We start from the raw sequence: 22,353 nt of genomic DNA, 5'->3' as shown, positions 1-22,353 counted from the left end.
CTGCTGACATGGACAATGGGTGTGTGTGGGCTCCATCGGCAGCTGGCTGTGCGTAATTGCACTGATAAAACGCATTTAAGCGGCATAAAGAGCTGTCTCTCCCCCCTCCCCACCAACAACCAACACCCACTCGCTTATGCTGTCATGCACACACGGCGTATGCGCAACGCCCGAACGGAAAGCCAATGCGTTTCGAGTTATTTGTCAAGCCATTGTGCCATGTTAATGCGTTTTTAATGGCCAAACTTGAACAACATTCGCACACAGCCAGTCCGTAGCGTGCTTTGTGCTTTTCGTTCAAGTGGTTTTGTCCGAGGGCCAGGCCATCGAGCTTAATTTCATTGTTTTCCAGCGCAAGTCAAACATAATGAGACATTATGGCCGCGTCAACGGTTCGTATGCGTAATTGAAATATATAACCAGAATGGCTGAGTTCCATCGATCCGGCAATGCCCACAGTCGCAATCATTGAATGGAAATGGAATTAATTTGTGTATAAACAAGCCAGTGATTTAACACGGAGCAAATGAAAGCCGATTGAATTGCTTTTTAAAATATTATTGCCGAGACAAGGAGGCGTACACGGGAGTAAATCTGAAAAATACTTAAATAAATTGCAAGTTGACTTTTGCTCACTAAAGTTATACAATAGTTCTTAAAAATGTAATTAAATTATCGAGAATTTTACGAAATTTCCCACCAACTCTGTTAAACTATTTTTCCTATGATCTAATTTATACTTTCAGTAAGTTCCGGTTGTTATTAAAACCCATTTAGATATGTATATTTGCCAACGCAATCACTTCATTTTAATTATAAATAAAAGCCTGGTCAATGTCCATTAGCAATTAAGGTCAATGTTTCCTCTTCACACTGATTGTTAAGCGATTTAAAGAGTTTTAAAGCTTAAATATACTTTCTGGTCAGTCGCTCAAGGATTTTGGTTGAGCTAAAACCCCTGTCAAAGCTGAATGGAAAGCAAATATTTGGCTTTATTATAATTTACGTTTATTATTGCAGGGATGCGATGATTTATGGCCACGTAATAACAACGCAAAATCATAGCCAAGCAGTGCATATAAACGATATATAGTGGGAGAAATCACAACACTGGAGCAGGGAGCAGGGACCTGGTAGTAGGGAGCCCACCCAAAAGGTGGCCAAATAAATCAGCCAACTGAAGTTGAGCGGCAGACGGCAAACAGAAAATGACAGCACACGGCGTTGCACGGCGTTTACCTTTCACGCACATTTCCCCAAAGTAATCAACACACTGGCCGCAGACAAAGGCTCCGATTCAGATACGGACCGGGCCTAAACGGGAGGCGACAGTGGCAGAGATAGGATCCGGCGGCGGCGGCAGGCAGGCAGTTGCCACTTGTCGGATGTGGGCCATTTCCAGGAGGACGGGATGGGACAAAATGGCTGCGATTTAATGGGCCGACATTGGGCGGACTGCTGCTACTTAGGCGCACATTAACTTTTGGCCCTTTGTTGGCCAAGAACGCTTTGTCTGTTGGACCCCGCGACCTGTTCTCTTATCTTGAGGCAGTGACTCAGTGACTAGACACAGCTGCTATTATTATTTTCCTTTGTTTATTCCCGACGGGGCAAAATTTTAAATTATTTAAATAAATTAGGCCACATTCTTCGGGTGCTTCTGGTTCTTTTGGCCTTATTGTCCGTCCGTTTTTCGGCACACAGATTGGCAGTGATTTAGTTTGAATGGCATTTAGCCGGATTTGTTTTGCCTCTCCGCTTGGAACGGGATGCATGTCTCTTATTGTTGTTGTAAAAATTTACAGCCAAAGTTTATAGGCCACAAATGGCAACGGAATGTGTTTAACATAAAAATGGTGGCCCAAATGTACCGTTTGGCGTGTTTTCAGCCTACCTTAATCGCTAAGCAATTGTTTGGAATTTACATTTAAATTGGGGGAAGTATTTTTTTATTGGCAGGTAAATGTTTAACTCTTATAGGAGGTAAAATTGTGTAAACAAAAGAAATGTAATAAATAAAAAATAGAAAAGGAACTGAACAAATGATTATTATTTTTTTAAAGCTTAATGACTTTGAGAAGCGAAGGAATTAATTACTCTATGATAATATGACAGGTTTTTCTGAAACAATAATTCTAATCTTTTTCTAGCTAAATTTACTTGCGCATTTTCCGATAATTTAAATTTTCAAGTAAATAAAACAACATTTCTCTTTTAATTTAATATCACAGTCTCTCTTATAATCTCAATTAAATAATTACTCACCATTCTCTATTTTTTGTAAAATTATCCCCATTATAAAATGTTCAATTGAGCATTCAATTAATCAGTTTATATAATTAAGTGAAAACAATTTTAATAATTAATATTTAATTAATATAGCAAATAGCTTGGCATACAAAACAAGGTTTTCAATAAAAAAATGTACATATTTATAAATAGAAATCGACCACCATTTCATCAATTATACTTGTCTAATGGTTATGAAACGAATTGAAAATGAAAATGGAATGGCTGCTAATTAAAAGTTACCGATAACTACACTCAAAATCAGTATATAGTACTTCTGTTTTGTCCAACGAGCAGGCTAATTAATTAAATTTCTGGCGACAACAAGTTGCAACCATTTTTCACGCTCGAAAAGTTACGGGCGGAAAAACATTCCGCAGACGGCGGAGGCATTCCATCAAACGTTGCCTTGACGAAGGACACGGGGATTCGTGTACCTGAGCAGTTTGTTATGTCGATTCCGAAGCCTCCACTGCCTGCCTGGCTGGATGTCAACTGCACATACATATATCTCCGTGTATCTGTAGTTTTTGGCTCGCCATATTGTGTGTGTGTTTCATATTTATGACAGTCTGTCAATGGCAGGAAGCCCGGCGAAGGCAAACAAATCATGCGGCAGACAATGCTATATATAAGGATACAGCCATGTCCTGGCTCGAGCACTTTTATTGTTCGCTTCGAGTGGCCGCTCTTCAGCCATCGATTGGCCATTTGACGTGGAGTGCCTCCCCGATTTTATTAGCTGTTTATAGTGCCAATTAAACCGTAAAAATTAAATGCGATCGGATGCCAGAAATCGCGTGCCTCTGCCTGCCTAGCATACTTTGTGGGGCTAGCAACTTTCTGAATGGGATTTGTTTATTGGTTTTCGGTTTTTGCTGGTTTTCCGACTCTGGGCTCTCCTGCTTTTAAGTTATTTATAATTATTTTAGCCCGGCCACAGCTGAAAGGCAGCGAGTAGAATAGAGAGACAGGCAAATGACAAAAACCTTGACAACTTTGCAGTTTTGCCAAAGTTTTATGATAAGTTTTTCATCACAAGACGACGCCAGGCGGCCTGTCGTGCCAAGAAACCAAACAGACATTAGGCCAGAAGCAGGAGCAGGAGCAGGAGCAGGAACGGGAACTGGAGCTGGGAGCCTAGCAAAAACTGACATCACAATGGTTGACTGTCATCCCGGTCCTGGTCTGCACTATGGGTCGAAATGTACCACCAACTGGCACGCCACAGGACACAGACATGCCCAGCCAGGGCATCTTAACAACGACTCCAATTCCTATTCCGATCCCTTCCAGCCACATGGAGGAAGGCCATTAAAATTGCCAACTCATTTGCGGAGCTTCCTGTAAGGAAACCAAGCTCACCTTTGGCACAATTAAAATGAAAAACGTTTTTTCCTGGACAAATTTCTACCTAGATGAGGTTTTGCCATCAGCTTAAATAATAAATTAAATGCAGAAGACACTGTTAGCTATATATCTGTTGTAGATTTTAAAGAGGATTTACTCTATATGCTCAAAGGAATGATTTAAGTTTTTACTTTCAACTATTATTGTGGATTTTCCAGCCACAGATTAATTAAAAAGATTTTGTAATCCTACACTTTCTCCTCAATAAAGTGTAAATATTTTTCCCAAAAATTACCACATTTTTCCAAGAATATATAATTTAAATATTTACTTTTGGATGACCCTGAGCCCATGGTTCCCACAGGCAAAAATCAAATGCGACAGCAATGAGCGAAGGCTGGAATGCCTGTGAAATGCAGAGCAGTGAAAAGAAATGTCTCCGGATGTCGTCAACGCAGCGGCGTCAGAGGAAAAATGGGAAAAGCCACAGATGGCAGGATGGCTGGAAAATATAGAGGGAAGCTGGAGCAGCTGAAGCTAAAAAACTGTGAATTGTGGGAGAGCTGGGAGCCGGGCCAAAGTTTGTGACGAAGTTCATGAACTTGTTCAACACGTGTAGTTGGCACAACAGCCTGGCCGAATCAAAGGAATGAACTTTAAATGTTACTCCTTAATTAGGAGTCGGAAATCAAATGACTGCCTCCACTTTAAATATAGTTTTTGGCTAATCTGATGCCAAGACCAGAGGCAAAATTCTCCACTATTCAAACCCGGCAGAGAGCTGGCATCAAATCTTCCATCTAAATGTTCCAACTTCCAAGTCAAGTGGATTTATCTTTCGACAAATAAAGTTCCTGGCAATTCTTGGCACACAGCCTCGAGGATGTTAATTCCGGAAAGCAGGCAGATGACAGCCAACAGGCTCTGACGGATACCCGTCACTATGGTCGCTCCTTGGGGAAGCTCAGGCATAATTTCTAGTACATTAAACTCTGGCTGAAAACTGCCGTCTCGAGTCGCAAAAGTTTTTGGGGGAGGGTAACAATCCACATTAACATTCATGCGTGCATAAAGCCGGAAATGTTTATTAGATTTAACCGCAGCCTCCGTCCATGACCATCATGGCGTATGCGTAATGTCCCGCTGACCTTACGCTGGCTTTCATCAAAATTACAATGACACGCCGCTTCGGTCCAGGTGAGTGTCCCCATTCGCTTTCAGCAGTTAAATTCTCTCCCGTCATCACTCAATTTATCATCCTGCGATGGGGAGGCACCGAAATAAAATGTTTTCTTATTTTATTTCGCTGTATACGGTTTTTTTCGTGGACCACTCTCTCGGAAATGTCAATTTAAGCTCGGGTTTGTCTTAATTATGTGAGCTGTTTTTTTGGCCTTCACGCTTGTCCTTGTTCCCACCCTGGAATTTATTCTGGCAATGACAATGGCAAGGATCTGCTCTGGCTTTTTGCATCGAATTACAATGATGTTCAGGGTGAATTATTTGCGAAATTGATTGATGATGGTGTCACATTCGAGTATACAGTTGAATAAAATATATATACAGGAAATGTATACGCTGTCACCTGGTAAAATAAATCAGGAAAATCATTGGCTTAGGACACTTCTCTTCTCAAGAGAGTTCTTTTGCCAAAGACATACCACTCAAGAGCCTTGCTTCTCAAGGGTCCTTCAGGAATATCGTATTTTCTTTTTTTTTTATGGATGAAATCAATTTATGTATATATATATTCTAGTTACTATATAGCCTTCGATTTTTATATATTTTATTTTTTAACCGAAAATGCTGAAATTTCCCAACATCATTTATCATTTAAAGTCGTTTGTTAAAATACAAAAAAGAAAAAGGTTGACCAGCTAAATATTGTTACAAATGGGTTTCGAGGAGAGAGTGTGACTGCGATGATACGAAAACATTTAAATTAAATGAAAACAATGTTTTTCCGCCTCGGACGATTGCAAATCCATGGGCAAAAGGACCCCAAAGATAAGCAAACAGCAACCGCAAGCCATTCGCATAGGCAAACTCCACGACTAAGACAAAGCAAACAAGCAAACAAACAAATGGGGGCAAAATGGGAGAAGAAACAACCGCAGAAACAATTTATTATTTTGTGATTTCCCCCTACCGCCTCCCCCCAATATGCAGGTTTGGCTCGGCCAACTTGAATAAATAATGAAATCGGTAAGCAAGCAGCGGGCCCAAGTCCGGTCCAAGATGCTAAAAGTTAAGAGCTGTGGCTACGGCTTAGCCTGGCCAAATGGCCACAATATTGACCGGATCCGGGCCAGCAAACAAATCTGAATAGACTAGCTGTCAGAATGCCAAGATGTTTGACCAGCACACAACCCAATTGGGGGATATGTGAACTAACTGGTAAAGGAGACTGGGAGCTCCGTACTTCATCTTCTGGAGTTGGAGGAGGTCAAAGGTTTGGCCCCGAAATTTAAGCTGCGAAATCTGCCACTTCTTGTGCAATTTCTCAATCACATTTAAGCGCTGGCCAGCGGCCAAACGTTGCCAGTTGCACCCAAAAGCCAAAGCTATAGCCAATCCAGTGTTCCATTAGTATAGCGAGAACAACCGACCGACCTTTTTTTTCCTCCCTGATAAAATATGAAAAACCTCACCCAAGACGAAGACGTTGGGGGAAATCATACGGCAACACCAAGGCTCTAGCCACTTGGCCTTTGGGAGTTTATGGAAGAGCTTAGCAAACAAAATTATATTCAATTTCCTTTAATGGCCACCATAAAATAGCAGTCAGCAAAAGTAAAGCCGGCCAAAAGCCGCCACAAGAAGAGCAAAGCGAAAAAAAAAACGTAGGCGTTGCGCCGCGAACTTCGCAGAGCAGAAATCAGGACGCGAGCAGTTATCCTGCCTCCTTCGGGCTTTTTGTTAGGTAAGCAACTTGTTTGAAGTACTTTCAGTACTTCACAATGGATTATGTTTAGATGTATGTTTATCACAAGATATGAATATTCCATTTGCCAGGGCCAACAGCTGCAGTGGGTCGTGTGAAAAACGATTAAGCATACGCCCCGGTGTCCGCTCCATTTGCCACGAGTCTATCCTGTCAACCAAATTCGTTTCAGGGGAATTAAGTGCCCCCATGAAATTGTAATGAATAATGATATTTTCAGGATAGAATATCTAAAAATAAATACTTGACAAAGCAGGATATAATATTATTATAAAATCATTTAAAGAACAAGAAAATAGTTGTAATTATGTAAAATATTAGATATATCTATAAAATGTAAGCTTTCAAACTTATTCAACGTATTTTAAATATTCTTTAAAATCTTATACAAAAGGTATTAAAATAGCAAAAATATTTAAATACTATTTTATTTGAATCATATTTTAAGAATTTCCTTTAAGGCTCATCCCTTTGGTTCCTAAAGTTAAGTTCCTATTTAATTTAATTACAAAAAACAATCATTCTCAGAGCTACTATATTATAATTTCATAATTAAACTTCTTAAAGAAAGGTACTACTTAAATTTAAACCCAAAAACCCAGCTCTCTTTTCCTAACAAATTCACTGCACAAGTCACCTTTTCAATCAACAAAGGATAATCCAATTTTCAAAGTCCAAAGCCGTTTTTTATTTGCAAAAACTACTGGATTTGCAAAGCCTTTTTTCAGCTTTTGAAATGAGCTTAACAAAGATTTCAGTGTTTAGTGTACATGTCTTTCTTGAAATTTAATTTAATAGAAAATCAGCTTAAGAGCTGCTTTGTTTAAAGTACTAGCATTTGTAGCTAACCGACAAAGGTGTGAGCCTTAAAGTTTATCCAGCAGCTTTAACTATGCCATCGCCCAGAGCTGTTAAGCTTTGTGTAGGAGACAACATAATCCAGCAGATAGAGTCAACAAAGGGGAGCGTTTACTATTAGGTTTATCGCATTGCTGAGCCACACGCAGAACGGGCGAATTTAATGCCATCCGCCCGTTGCCAGTCGCCCGTTGCCTGGCAATAAAGATGGTCCTTAAAAAGTCAACAGCAAGGAGCATTAAATTGTATGTGAACGGTCCTCGGCTTTCTTTTGCTGTTATTTTATCCCCCCGCCTCTCTGTTGTGCGATCAACGCCTGGGTTTGTTGACACCACAATAAATGCTGTGCAAATATATACGTATTATATTTGGGTTTATTTCTGGAACTTACCCGAGAGCCAGGACAAAGGCAACTGCATTGAGCAATTAGCGAAGTTGGGCGGCTAAAAGGATATTTTCCGATTGCATGGAAAACTATTCAGGCGCGAGCTTTAATCAAAAAGCATTTAGAACATCGCGCACACTCTGGTACATCACACACTGGCACACACACTGGCTTGCGGCACACTCTCGATTTTTAGCACTGCAGCCGACTGCAAATATCAATCAACAATTGCGCCGCCCGAGAGCATGCAACAATTTCTATTTCTATTTGTATTTCGCCTGCTCCTTTGTGCCCACGCGGCGTATGAGCAATCAATTGGCATCGAGTTCGGCACGCGTTGCGTTCAATTATTCAAAAGACCGTTACGCCAGTTCTGAATGGGTTTCGGAAACGGATTCGAATACGAATAATAAATATATATGTGTTCTCTAAATCGGAGCCGACCACCCAAGCGTCTGGTTTGCCAGCCGACGTTGCACTGAGTCTTCCTTGGACCCAGCACCTTGCTTTTGGAGGCGGCTGTGGCATAGTGGCCCCAATGCGTTCCACTCGAATCGGCGCCTGCGCAATGGCCAAGTGGATGTCATTTGGAAAACATTGTCGCCTTCGTTTTTCAATTGCCAATTGTCCAAGGAAACGGAAAGCAGCTCTGCCTTGTCCGTTGCTGCAATCGGAGATTTCAATTATGCATGTGCATCCCTCACAGCTGATCCAACGCCGACCAGACTCCGGCGGGTGGTCCCTGTTGCCGAAGTAGTCCTTGTTCCTGGGAAATTGCAAGCGTCTTAAGCCGATGCCTGCTGTGTGCACTCTATAGTCTGCCCAAAAGGTGTCCACGGCAATCACTTTGCTCGTGGCAAAAAACTAAACACGTTTTTGGGTCCTAAGGCGCTTAACAGGAATGCAGAAATGGGTTTGGCGACGGAAAATATGTGCGAGCTAGGAATACATTTTGGTGAGTTTAAGGCTCCCAAAGCTACGACTTGGAGTTACATTATTATAAACGCGGTTTCTAGGGGAGTTGGAATCTAACAATGGGTATTTATATACTAAGGAAATTCTGGGAAATGCTTGATATTTAAGAGAACGTTTGTTGGTATTTTAAGCTATTTTATTCCGGGTAAAAAGAACATAATAAATCTTATTATATTATAAATATTATTATAGGAATACATTTCCTTAACTCCCCCAAGACCTCACTTAAAACCCCTCAATTATTCCACATCATTTGGCTGGCCATCTCTGGCACAGTCCCAACATTAATCTAATGCTGATATTTGTGCATACCTTGGCCAGCTCCCCCGAGCACTCCATGCTTTTCCCTCTGGTCTCGTCCAATAAAATGCATAAAATGCGTGCACAGTTGGCGACACAGTTTGCCTAAATGCAATTTCCACAAGCTCCTCTCCTCCTTCGCTTTAGTTCCTGCCCGGACCGACTTTATGTGTATATCATTATCGGAGGAAAGAGGAAATAGCCTGCGGAAATAATTGAATTTGGCGGAGACGAGCTAAGAGGCGATTGCCGGCCATTGCAACGCTCGATTTACTTGGCAACATTGTCGATGAAGTGCAGGATTTAAACGGGCTTCGAAACGACTCCTTCCTTGGTGCTCCTCCAACCCATAAATCGAAGGGAAGCCTGGTCAATCGTCACGCTTCAAAAGTTGACAGAATAAAAAGCGAATACGATGCCTGCTGTACCTGCAACCATACATACAGTTGCTGCTAATTATGAACCTCGTTAGTTGGACAGGTGAATGATGGCAATGGCGACCCCGGAGGCATCTCTCGTTTTTGTTAGTAAGCCGTTTGGCAGACCCCTAACCCGGCGACTACATCGACTTTCGGCAAAAGGCCATAATTAATGAGGTTGGGCATAAATCACCAGCAGGCCAATCAAAGTTGTCTCAATGCCCATACGTCAGGGATTTGCCAGGAATTTTTCGGGTTACCGTGTGGCTGCCACATGGACTCATCTCTGCAGTCGGATACTTGCCTGTTGCAATTAATAATCCCCAACAAAACAAACAAATCAAATGCCCGAATTAGCCAAGAAGGAGGTCCTTTAAGAACCACTTGTCCGTTGCACCTTCTATGGCTTTCGATTCACGTCTGATGTAGCGTTTTTTGCATTCCGTATTCCCTTCCCCGGAGAATGGACCCAGTCTGACGTGCGACTTTATTTGCGTCTTCTACGACACGCGTCAGTGGCTCAAATCGAGCACCGAGCCAATTGTTCTGGGTTATTCTTTCCTCCTGGTTTCGTCCTGGTACTGCTTGTACTCCAGCTCATGGCCCGATTCCTCGCATGTCCGTTCAACTGACAATTACAACGCATTCGGGCTATAACTGTCGCTCGGCATTGCCTGCTGGTTGTTGCGTTTCAAGTACCCTATAAGAGGGTTTGTTGACTTTGAGTCAAGACAATGAATACAGACAGAACTTAAAAATCTTAATAATTTATATTATAAGCATTATGTCTTATGTGTCCTAGAATTTATCCAAGAATTTATCCTATACAAACCTTCAGTTCAAACAATTCCTTTTAAATACAAACCCTTCCAGGTATTTCAAAGTCGACTTCCTCCACTTCACCATTTTACCCAGCTTTAGTTGCTGTTTTTCGAGAAGGTTTATTTAGCATGCAGCTGGCAAGACGCGCGTCAACGTCCATTGAGTCCCAGTCCTCCATGGATCTAATGGCTTCGTCCGTGATAAAATGCTCGTAGCATGTGGGCGTGTGGAGAACGTGTGGAATGGAAAAGGGACTTTTCCCTGCAGCAACAATCAGTGGCTGTCGCTTAAAACTTCTCGTCTCGCGCGCGCATTTTAGTTACATCGCCGATAATATCCCCAGCCTAATTGCCCATACACGCGCGAGCATTTAAGTAAGTTTCTGGAGATAAAATTTACGCCGTGGGCCAGTGTTTTTCGGGGTTAAAGCGTCACAAACAATCGGACTGCTTGTGTTCCCAGAAATAAAATATGTTTATAAGTGGGTTTTTGGGTTTGGGATTAGACCTCAGATATTTATCAGGAGGAGAAGTCGTGAAAAGTTTACAGGCCAATTAGAAAATCAATCTCTAATTAAGATGTTCTGAAAAACAGAAAGGTAAGGGTCTCTTAGGAGTGTAGGGTTTTGAGTGTAGGGTTTTTGCCGTGATTGTTATTACATTCTTAAAACAAACTAAGCACCGTAAATCAAACCTCCAGGCAGTACTAAAAATATTTAAAAAATGCAAATAGAACACTTTAGAAAGAGAAAAAGTAAGCACACCTCGCTTTCTGGACGATGGTCGCTCCAAACATGACCGGAACACCGCTGCACGCCATTTTGTTTTGCGGCAACACGACGAGCTAGGGGCGCATGTTAAACCATGATTAATACGTGTTGATAAATAGTTATTGTAATTAATCGCGCTACCACTATCGCTTAAATTTAAATCAAGGCAGAAACCAAATTGTCGCGACTTTTCTGTGGCCTTTGCCGTGCATAAATTTGAATTTGGCGCCTGCCCACGCTCCAACCTTAGCAATGGAAATGCATTTATCATTCGGCGTTCGCCCCTCGCCATTCCGAAGTTAACAGTCGGGGTTTATCTGAAATTAAAAATCGCCTGAAGCCTGAAAATTTATGTCAGCACTTTGCTGCCAATAGTTTGCACACATTCCTTTGCTCCTTGGTCCTTTGAAGTTGTGTGTCCAATTGACGTTGCAAATGCGCCGGGATGTGCCACTTGTTAGCCGCAACAACAAACTTTTGCCATAATTAAAAGCTAACAAAACTTTTGGCTTTCGTTCGGCAAAGAGTACATACAATATCTGGGGAACAGAAAAAAAAATGAGACACAGCTCTTCTATTAGCCAATTCCTGCATGTTTCGGTCAATTTGTATGGACCAGCCATCGGACGACATGGAATTCATGCACCTTTGTGCCAAAGTTTCACCTGTACTTCATCGTGGCGTGCATCGAGCAGCAGGACAAGCTCAAAGGACGAAAGGATAGAGTGAAGGATGAGATCTCTGAATTAAGTCTTAAATTATGTTTAGGAGTTTTAATAGAAAAAATATATATTTAACTGGATAAATATTTAATTTTAAAGGCATATACTAACATACAAAAATATTTCCTACATTTTTAAGTTGAAATAAGAATTTTAGCCCAGGTTTAGGGTCTTAATATAAACTCAAACATCTATCAATTGGGAAAAGGTAATTATTTTATTTTTAAATATTTTTAATTTAATGTTTTCCCTAATTTAAAGAACTTAAAAATTCAATAAATTCAATTATAATAATAAAATTCAAAAATATTCCCTACGGCCATCGAAGTTTTTAACCTTTGTCAATAGGTTTGTGTCCACGATGTTAGCATAGTTCACATCTAGAGGGCGCTGTGTGTAGAATGATAAAGCAGAGTGACCAGGTTTTACATATCCGTTACTTTTCAAAATATTTAAATTGCATTTTAAAATTATTATCCCCAAAACAGAGTATTTTTCCCCGCAAATCCTCTTAGAATAAAATTTCAACATTTTCCTCTTTCCCCATCTCCCCCATTCAAATCAAAAAACCAACTTTACCGCTCTCCTTCGAGTCGAATATATATTAAAAACACATTTGCAATGTATTGTGCAAGAGTTAAAAGTACTTAATCATACATTTCTACATAAACAGAATATACGTATATATTAAAAGCATACTCATATCGTCGCTGTATACAAAATATATATCAAATGCTTCAAGGTAACAAAGAATATAGAATAAACCGAAGAAAGGGGCTAACATTACACTTTGTACGGATCAAAATGTGCTGAGAGATGCGATGCTCACATCGAAAGCAGCGGCTGCATTATACAAAATCATCCTCTCGCAAGAGATTCCAAAAATATGTGTTTGTGTCTGTATATATATGTTATTCAATTGAGGATTTAGCAATCACATTACTGGCACTCGTTACATTGAAGCAAATTCCCTTCATTTTACGTTTACGTCTGTTTCTAAAGCATTTTCACATCAAGATATTTAAGGTGGTGGCCCCGCCAAACGACGATGGCGAAACCATATTACTTCTGGCCCAGATGCAGCTTGCCGAGCAGAGCGCTTGCCTGCTGGCCAGCAGACTCCTGGGCCTGTCCAGCCGCCTCCTGCACACTCTTCTCCACAGACTGACGCTTCTCGTCCACGTACTGGTTGGCCTCGTGCAGCTTCTGGTCCACCGCCTGGCTGGTCTGCTTGAGAGCTCCATCAATGGCACCCTCCGCCTGCTTCAGCTTCTGGTCCGCCACAGTCTCGGCGGCCTTGACGCTCTTGTTGATGGCATCATTGGCGGCCTTCTTTGTCTGGTCCACGGCATTGGCAGCAGCCCGCTGGGAGGCCTCGGCCACATTGGCGGCCACCTGCTTGGAGTTCTGGGCCACGGCCTGCGCCTGCGCCACTGTGTTGTCCACGGCCTGCTTGCCCTGGTTGACAGCTCCGGCGGCACGGTTTACGCCCGCATCGATGGCCTGACCGGCCTTCTGGGCCTCAGCGTTGGCCAGAGCAGCGGCTTCCTTGGCTGGAAAGGGATAAGGAAAGTTATTAGTTTGGGTGATTTTTAAAGAAAATTTTAAGGAAAGTCTCTTAATGAAAAGGGAAATGGGGAAAAAAACTATCAAGGAATTTAACAATTTGTTAAAATGGAAAAAATGGAAAATTAGACTTCCTAAAAATTTACAAAAACTTGTTTTCAGTCTTATAATGTGCAAATAATATTAATTTGCAAATTATTTATGGCCTTAGTGCGTCAGTAAAAATATAGATATGTCAAAATGCCTTTGAATTTAGCAAGCAATTCGTTTTGTTTATGACTTTTTGACAATTATTTTGCTTAAATATATAAAGCATGACAGGACTTTTAGTTATTTGTTGGAATATTTTCTTATAAATTGTCAGAATAATTTCTATTTTTTAAAAATGTTTATGAATTGTGTAAATATATACAAACTTTGATTTAAACTAGTAAAAGTTTTTGGATTTAATTGACCACTAATTCTAGGACTTATTTTTTCCAGATCCTTTTAGAATTTTGATATAATTAACCACTAATTCCAGGACCTATTTTCCCAGTTCCTTTTAGAATTCCAAACTCACCCGTGCTGGCGGCTAGCTGCTCAGCCTCTCCCTTGGTCTGCTGCACCGACTGACCCACCTTCTTGGCCTGCTCCTCGGCTAGCTTCTGGGCCTCGACGGCCTTCTCGTTGGCCAGCTTCTCGGCCTCATCCTTCTTCTTGCTGAACAGATTGGCCGTCTTGTCGCCAAAGTTCTTCAAAGAGGCTGCGAAGGGAGACAAAAGGTTATATTATTTATAGAAAGGATTACTAATAGAATTTCAAAAACTACTTTGATTTTGGCGACTGGGAAACATGCTGACTGCGGGACTTTCTGGATGCAAACTAAACTTAGCGCCGGCGACAATTGTAATTTATAGCTGATTTTAATCAGCGGCGATTAACTAATTGCTGATCACTGATCAAATTCCAGACTACTAATTGCCGAAACATAAACAAAGCAGCTGGAGCATGAACTATTTACATGACTAAAATCGGATTCGATTAGGTTGCTATTTTTGTTTTCTATTTTCCATTTTCCATCTTCTATATTCTATTTAAAAAAAACAAAACTGCGCAACTGGTTGAGAGCCTGAGCTGGTCGTGATTTTGAGCGCCAGCCATGGCGTCAGCCTCAAAATTTAAAACACATTAGCCACTGCGAATAACATTCGCAATTTAATAGAAATTAATGAGCACGGCAGCGGCGGCACTTGTTCTCAGCTCTGTGAATATGCATTCACATCGAGTGACGTGTGCCTTCACTTAAATAGAAACATTGTTGAATCGGAACTACTGGTGCTGCCTGCTTCCCCAAAAAATAACACACACAATTCCCTAACAAAACGAAAATATTTGAATTATTCAGAGTATGTGATGTCATAATGGGGGCCACCATTGCCTTCTTTTCAACTCGTTCCGAATGCCTTTCTTCACGCTTTCTGATTGCGATTGGGAATGTGTGCTTATTCTGTTTAGCAGCAGCCGCCACTTTATCATAGATATTTTAATGGCTCTCCTCTAGAGCGTTTCCACATAATTTCCTCGTAGATTTGGCCAATTTCATTCCGCATTTAATGATCCACTTGCCTGGCTGAAAATTGTGCGAAAATAATAGTTTCTGCAGTTTCCAGATTGAGGAATGTGTGTGGGCACACGGTTGAGGTGTTAAAATAACATATATATAGAGAGTAATTCCGCCGAAATAGGGTGTTTGCAAACAAATATTATATATACTTTTGGATGCTAATTGCTCTTGGTGTTGGGGTATGTGTGGCATTGAACTTGCAGGAATATCTAGGAATTTGTGTTGAAAAAACGTGCTTTTCAGTTGGTAACTATTTATGGTTTTCTTAGTCATGCAGATCTAGGAATATTTATGTTTTTGTGCTGTTTTCTAAATAAAAATTAAAAGTTATACATTAGTATTTTCCGCTTGTAAAAGGCTCTCAATGCTAGCCAAGTTTAAGAAGCGAAGGCCTAGACTGTAAACTGTTGTTTCCATATCTTGTCTGGTATTATAATTTAAGTCAGAAGCTTCAAAAACAGTGAAGAAATCATTTCCGATCCCATAAACCATATATATTCTTGATCAGCATCAACAGGCGAATCTTTCTAGACATGTCCGGAAGAAATCGATTTTTTGGCCATTTTTGCGAAATTTGATAAGGGGTTACATCATTAAAATGAGCAAAAATGGCCAAATATTTTGATTTCTTAAAATTTTAAATTTGGTATGCAGTTTTTTTTTAATTAATAAAAACTAACACAAAACTGCTTTCCGAATCGAAATTAATGCATTTTTGGCTTAGTTATGATGTATTGTAAGGGTCTACAAACATTGGTTGGCCAAAGTTAGTTATCTTTCTTGTTTTTCAACAAAAAATTAGTATTCCTCGCTTATATCTGTAAACATTCATGGAATGCCTAAGGCAATCACAAGCTCTTTGAGGCATTTGCGTAATACGACAACGCATTTTGTTCTTAACTTTGTTCTTTCGTTTTTTTTTCTGTTTTTTATCCGAGTCTGTGGCAGTTTGTGGTCAATATAAAATAAAACCGGCTAGAAGCATGGCCAGAAGGTAACACAATAAGCCCAGCGGGAATGACTCTCACAGCCTCAGCTTTTTGTAGCGTTGCCTCTGGCTTTGCTATTGCTTTTGCTTATTTTATATATTTTAGCTGTTGTTGCTTTTGTCGATGTCGTAGCGCAGATAATGCGCAGAAGTCTCGGAATAGCAGCAGCAGTGGAAAACCTGTAGCTGGGTACAAGCAAACCCAGTTCGGAACTCACTCACACAGACATACGCCCGCAGAGAATCGGTTGGAATGAATATATCTTCTATGAGTAACTGCGATTTGAGGTCTGCCGCGAGACTCACGTTCCACACCAGTTCTGGGAGCCCCAACAGCAGTCCATGAATCGATGGAGCTCCTCTTGTTGTTGCTGCTGCTGCTGATGATGTCATGTGAGATAGAGATACAAATTCAAGCGCTTTCGGATACAGATACTACAGATACAGATACAGATACAAATGCGCGTGGCAAGTGGCGGCACGGAATTCGCACGCCGAATCAATTGTTTTCACTCGGAGCGTCATCGGTCTGTCCTGGGTACGAAGGTCAGCTGAGTCAGCTGGCAACAGGCCAAAGCTAGACCAAGGGATTCGTGTCCTGGCTGCCGGCTGAAGGATTGGCTGATGTCATGGCCTCGCGCCAGGTAAATCAATAATCGGAAAGAGTGAGGGCAGGTCAGACATCCCGGCCTTTGGGCGGGTTATGCTAATGGCTATGAAGTCACTTCTACCGCTGATCGAATCAGCAGGGCTTAAGCTACACTGATTTGGCGGAGAGGGAGGGTTGGGGCTTAAAGCAATTAAAATCGACATTCATTTGGGTTACAATATTATATATCATTTGGATATAAACTTATTGTTTCTGATGTAATTTTATTTTTAGGGTATGGAAGGTTAATTCTTTGGTTTAAAATAAGATATATGAATCTAAGTCAAATACATAATAAAATTATAAGAAATATATATTTGAGATACAAAATATAAACCAAGATACAAAAGGCAATTGTTGTGCCCTTCCTTCACTTGTAATATCATCCCTGCTTATTCCCCCCATTTATTTCTTCAAGTGCACCTAATGAATTTTCCAATTAAATTGAATGACCCTAAACCTGACCCACAGACACACAGAGTGGAACAAATTAGCCCACGACATTGGCGGCATTCCGCAGGCATGAACTTGTAATTGAATTAGCCAGACGACGTCCAGGGCGATGGGAGTCGTGGTGCCTGGACCACCTCCGATAAAGCCGGAATCGATTGGACGCACTGCTGGCCAGCAGAGGATATAAGTACAGGAGGCGTCCTCTGATTCCGGCCACTGTGCATAGGTGGATCGACAGCGATATGAAGCATCTACTGGCAGCACTAGTGACCCTGCTGACAGTCCTGCCGCGAGAGCAGGATCTGGTCCTGGGCGAGGGTAAAGCCTGCTCGCAACGCTATTTGAGGAGGATCAATGGCAAGTGCTACTACTTTTCTGTGTCCAAGGTGAGTTCGGTAGTTTCCAGAATATCGATGATGACAATGATGTGTATGCCTCCGAAATCCCTTGAAATATTCTACAGGAAATAAATTATTTTCCCTTTACAGTTGAACTGGTTTGGGGCCTTGAACAACTGCTTGCGCAAGGGACTGACCCTTGCGGACCTAAGCAATTCCCGGGACTTTGACGGAGCCATCGGCTTCATGAGCTCCCTGGGCAACACGGAGGACTTCTGGTTCGGCGGCAACGATCTTTACCACGAGGGCCGCTTCCAGTACATCAGCAATGGACGGCTGGTGCGTTACTACAGCAACTTCAGCAATGTGCTGCCCGCGGAGCACTCCGAGTGCGATGACTGCTTGGAGGTGCGAATCCGAGACAAAATGAACATGGTGGCGGCGGAAAACTGCCTGGAGCGGCAGTACTTCATCTGCTCAGAGCGCTACTGTGATCCTAATTCAATTGATAAGAAAAGGCCGAAGCATCACAGCCACGAGCATCTGCATCACTTTCACCACGACATCGGCGACGATGGCGACAGCGAGGGAGAGGGGGAAGATAACGCAGGCATGGCCTTCAAAGAGAACATGCTGCCCATTGCCAGTGCATCGAAGGAGGAAACCAACAATTCTGAGGTGGACATAGGAGCAGCAGAATTGCCGACAACTCTGGCTCCCGCTGAAGAAGAAACTTTAACCAGCACCACAACAGCGGGAGGGGAAGGAGAAACTGAATCCACTACCACCACACCAGCAGGGGAAGGAGAAACAGAAGCCACCACCACACCACCAGCAGGTGAAGGAGAAACAGAAGCCCCCAAAGCAGCAGGGGAAGGAGAATCAGAAGCCCCCAAACCAGCAGAGGAAGGAGAAACAGAAGCCCCAATAGCTCCCCCTTAAGTATCCCCGCCAGTCTCATGAGCTATAGCTTATAGCCAATTGAAACCTACAATTCTTTTCGATTTGAAATAAATAAATAAAATGGTCAACCTTTAAAACATACTCCTCTTAAGCCTGTAGACTTGGTTTTACGAATCATATGAGGGCCTGATTTACCAAGGGATGCTCCTTGGTGTATATATGTTCAGGTCCTAACTAAACAATAATAATAATCCCAGGTCCCAACTAATTATTAAATTGGTTTAAGAGCGGGAAAAGTTAGTGTTCCTTGGAGGAATCGTAGCAGCTGTATAATTGATCTTTGTTGTACTTGTAGAAACTTATTTTTGGAAAGCCTAAATCTACCAAATAAATATATTAATTAACCAAAATTGAGGGGAGAATTCACCAATGGAGACTTCAAATGCTATGTCACTTTTCCAGTTAAGTTTAAAGCCTAAGTAGAGCTTTGACCTTCATTTATTATTTATTGCTTTGGGTAATATTGGGGAAACTTCAAGAGTAAACATTCTCATATTCTTTCGTTGCTTAACAATTAATCTCAAATTCTATAATATTCCTAATAAATATTATAATAATACAATTATTAAATTAATAAAAAACACATCTTCCAGAAACCTCAGGCTCTAAGAGCACCCATAACCACCAACCACCAGCATGTTTCTCCCATTAATATCCAGAAAACCAAACCTATTCAGCACTTGACCAACTCAGCACATCTAATCAATTCATAAGACCTTATCGGGCAATGAAAATGCAATAACATTGGCCATCGGTCACTCTTCATGGTGATCCTGATGTCACGCCCCCAAGAGGGTATATATAGAACAGGAGGCGGCACGCATGTGTACAGTTTGGCTGGACAGGCGGCTCAGTTCTGCTGGCAGCCATGAGGATACTTTCCATTCTGATACTGACCTGGGTCGTGGCACATCTCGACCAAGTGTCGGGGAAAAGGCGACTGCAGAAAGGACCCAAAAACAAAGGTCCTTGCGGCAAGCCCTATCTGCAGCAAGTCAACGGAAAATGCTACTACGTGAGCACAAAAAAGGTGAGTGTACTAGAAATAAACATCAGAGATCAGCAATGACATGTGATTCCCTTATTGCAGATTAACTGGTTTGGGGCCCAGAACAACTGCCTGCGCAAAGACCTCAACCTGGCAGACGTGGCCACACCGGAAGACTTCAAGGCGGTGACCGACTATCTGAAGTCGCAGTATGGCAAAGAGGACTACTGGATTGGCGGCAACGACCTGCAAAAGGAGGGTAAGTTCAGCTACATCAGCAACGGTGAACCAATGAACTACATGGGCGAGGACATCATGGTGGAGCCAACGGTTCGCTCCAATGTGGATGACTGCCTGGAGCTGAGAATCCGGACCAACACCACCACCATAATGGACGTAAACTGCCGCGATAAGAAGTACTTCGTCTGTGAGAACTCCCAGCTGAAGTGCGTCGAACCAACTGCCGATGAGAACGGTAACAACCACCACAGCCACGAGCATCTGCATCACTTCCACCACGATGCGGGCGAAAAGGAGCAGCAAGGAGCTGGGAAAGCGGACATGGAAGCGGATGAAAGCGAGTCGCGTCCACTTGACAATTCGAATTCGACGGAAATTGGCACATCGGATGAGAAGGGGTTGACAGAAGCAGGCAATGACACCACCACCGCGGTGGACACAGCATCAGAAGGTGTCACCACAGAAGCGGCAGCCCCAACAGAAGAAGCCAAGCCAACAGGAGAAGAAACCAAGCCGACAGGAGAAGAAGCCAAGCCGACAGGAGAGGAAACCAAGCCGACAGGAGAAGAAGCCACGCCGACAGGAGAAGAAGCCACGGCGAAAGAAGAAGCCAAGCCGGCAGAAGAAGCCACGGCGGTAGAAGAAGCCAAGCCGAAAGAAGAAGCCACGGCGGCAGCAGAAGCACCCGTTGCAAGAACAGCTCCTTTACCAGAAAGAAACTAACAAGAAGCAGGAACAACAACTACCCAAGGAGTTGCGGCAGTCACTGAGTGTCCCTGATGACTAAACGGAAGATCACCCCATCAACCGGACGGACTTTTATATATACACCTTAGGAATCGAATGACGGTTTAAGCTACCCAAGCAAGAGCAGAAGAGTTAAAAAAAAATATATAAAATAAAATTGGTATAAAGAAATTTAAATGGAGAAAAGCTATTTACTGGAAGAGCTGTTAGAGCCTTAATTAATGTGGTTTAAGTTGAGTTGACCAAATATTGAAAATATAAATATGGGTAGATACTAACACATGATTCTGTAGTGCAAAGATCAATTTAAAACTATTACAAGACATATTTCGAAATGCCAAGAGGTTTCCAATTAAAATCCAAGAATATTGAAGTAAAAAGAATGCTTTTTGTCTGGCTTAAATCACTGATAAACCCCACACATGGTCTGACAGATCAAAGTGTTGAAAAAAATATATAAGATGCTGCTACTAAAGATTGAGCTACGTAAGTCGGGTGAGGAATGTCTAGAGTATATATGTCGAAACAGCATTATCAACTAAGCTAATTTGGTGGAAAGTTCGCGATTCGGGTTACTTACATTTCGATGCATCTGTTTGGCATTGAGTGGGAACACAGATAATATTATTAAGTACATATAGCATATACATATATAAAGATTCGTTATAATAGAAAATAGAAGATGAGATGCCTATCTCGAGTGCCAATGCTTCACTAATACGCCTTCGAGTGGAATCTTTTGCAGAAGAATTTAACAAAGCTAATATATTCGATTGGTCTTTGGTTTTTTGCACCCACTTCAAAGAGCAAACATAAGTGTTCCATTTCGTTTCAAGGAATCTAACATCATAAAGCATAAGGCGAACACACAGCACCGCCAAAGAGTACATCTATATGTTCCTAGACTCTTGGCATGCTGTGCGAGTGTGCGTATCTAGGCAGCTATAATTATATATACGTATCATCGCTTTTGGGTGTGGGTTGTGACAGCGTAGTCCATTTGGAGCTACATATAAACTGCGCCATAATTGGCTTACGTATCATCCACATCGTCGTCATCATCGCCAGAGCCAGAGCCAGAGCTAGAGCCCAGCCAGAGCCACGGTAGCAGACAATTAAATATTTTGTTATTGCGACCCGTATCGGATCGAACACGCCCAACCCAACCCGACCTGACCCGGCCCCACCCCACCCCACCCCACCCCGTTCCATCCAGTCCCCGGTGGCCAGCTGCTCCAACTCCTTGGCTCCTTGCTCTGATGATGTAATTTGCTTCACTGCCGCACATCCTGGCTTGCAATGCTGTCATATGTTAGTTAACCACTATTAATTCACTCACTGCACACGCATATAGACGTGGTTATATTTCGGATGCATATATTCACGTGTCTACCCAAGATTTCTAATTTCAAAACTTTCACGTCGAGGTCGAAAAAGATTGCTGGTGGCTTTACCTGTAATCGAGCTGAACATGTTGCAGGTTTTATTTTTGGGTTTTTCTTTTAGAGTTCAAATGAGTTTTGACTAAGATCGAATGGGGGTATTCGAATAGTTTGTTCTGATTTATTTGTGGCCTGCGGTTATTTTTTTGGTATTTAAGGGCGAAGCGCGTTTATTTTTAAACGTCCGACTGCGTCGAGAGCACAGAAACGTATAACGTTTTGTATAAAGTCGAAGCGAAAGTAGCCGCCTCAGACCTGAACTCGCATCGCATCACACACAGAACACGAAGCGGCATTATTTTTGCTGTGTCTTTTTCTATTTTGTATGTTTTAGTTTGGAAATGTTGTTGTTCTGCTTTTCGGTGTGGAACCTGTTGGAGGTTGGCGCGCTCAACGCTGCCAGATTGAGGGAAAATGGTTGGAAAACAAGGAGGAAAATTAACACAGTATTAAAATGTCTTGTTCACGACGTTTTAAACTTCTTAAGAAAATTGTAATACTCTTCATTAATTATTTTAAGACTCTAGATTAAATTTTAAA

The 22,353-nt window shown here is 41.9% G+C and overlaps 4 protein-coding genes across 6 annotated transcripts in view; 2 read left to right on the top strand and 2 right to left on the bottom strand.

Annotated features, from left to right (window-relative positions):
• Positions 1-8,279, bottom strand: part of LOC108078378 (uncharacterized) — a 42,079-nt gene extending 33,800 nt beyond the window's left edge. For both annotated transcript variants that reach the window (XM_017172212.3, XM_017172213.3), the window contains exon 1: positions 7,833-8,279. The gene's annotated coding sequence lies outside the window, so the exon portion shown is untranslated. The remainder of the gene's footprint in view (positions 1-7,832) is intronic.
• A 4,136-nt stretch (positions 8,280-12,415) lies between these two features.
• Positions 12,416-22,026, bottom strand: LOC108078321 (uncharacterized). Of its 2 annotated transcripts, none has more exons than XM_017172118.3 (3): positions 21,826-22,026; positions 13,962-14,144; positions 12,416-13,386 (listed from the first exon to the last, which is right to left on the bottom strand). In XM_017172118.3, exons 1-3 carry the CDS (start codon positions 21,842-21,844, stop codon positions 12,896-12,898), a joined length of 693 nt encoding a protein of 230 aa, XP_017027607.1. In that variant the 5' UTR covers positions 21,845-22,026; the 3' UTR covers positions 12,416-12,895. The 2 variants fall into 2 exon arrangements, with proteins under 2 accessions (XP_017027607.1, XP_017027608.1); XM_017172119.3 differs by lacking the exon at positions 21,826-22,026 and adding an exon at positions 14,211-14,368.
• On the top strand, positions 17,299-18,477 carry lectin-46Cb. The gene is made up of 2 exons (XM_017172117.3): positions 17,299-17,481; positions 17,584-18,477. Exons 1-2 carry the CDS (start codon positions 17,338-17,340, stop codon positions 18,373-18,375), a joined length of 936 nt encoding a protein of 311 aa, XP_017027606.1. The 5' UTR covers positions 17,299-17,337; the 3' UTR covers positions 18,376-18,477.
• On the top strand, positions 19,219-20,548 carry lectin-46Ca. The gene is made up of 2 exons (XM_017172116.3): positions 19,219-19,426; positions 19,487-20,548. Exons 1-2 carry the CDS (start codon positions 19,265-19,267, stop codon positions 20,345-20,347), a joined length of 1,023 nt encoding a protein of 340 aa, XP_017027605.1. The 5' UTR covers positions 19,219-19,264; the 3' UTR covers positions 20,348-20,548.
• Positions 22,027-22,353: the final 327 nt, after the last annotated feature.

This window comes from Drosophila kikkawai, chromosome 2R (assembly GCF_030179895.1).
Source record: "Drosophila kikkawai strain 14028-0561.14 chromosome 2R, DkikHiC1v2, whole genome shotgun sequence".
NCBI lineage: Eukaryota > Metazoa > Arthropoda > Insecta > Diptera > Drosophilidae > Drosophila > Drosophila kikkawai.
This window is presented reverse-complemented; position numbering and strand designations above follow the sequence as displayed.

Bases quoted from the DNA above. Each gene is read 5' to 3' on its own strand.
- lectin-46Cb (XM_017172117.3), top strand. From the start codon at position 17,338: ATGAAGCATCTACTGGCAGCACTAGTGACCCTGCTGACAGTCCTGCCG. The intron at 17,482-17,583 runs GTGAGTTCGGTA...TTCCCTTTACAG, and splicing joins ACTACTTTTCTGTGTCCAAG to TTGAACTGGTTTGGGGCCTT.
- LOC108078321 (XM_017172119.3), bottom strand. From the start codon at position 14,235: ATGTTTCCCAGTCGCCAAAATCAAA. The intron at 14,145-14,210 runs GTAGTTTTTGAA...CTCCCTTCGCAG, and splicing joins TCCCAGTCGCCAAAATCAAA to CCTCTTTGAAGAACTTTGGC. The intron at 13,387-13,961 runs GTGAGTTTGGAA...ATCCCTTTCCAG, and splicing joins GCAGCTAGCCGCCAGCACGG to CCAAGGAAGCCGCTGCTCTG.
- lectin-46Ca (XM_017172116.3), top strand. From the start codon at position 19,265: ATGAGGATACTTTCCATTCTGATACTGACCTGGGTCGTGGCACATCTC. The intron at 19,427-19,486 runs GTGAGTGTACTA...CCCTTATTGCAG, and splicing joins ACTACGTGAGCACAAAAAAG to ATTAACTGGTTTGGGGCCCA.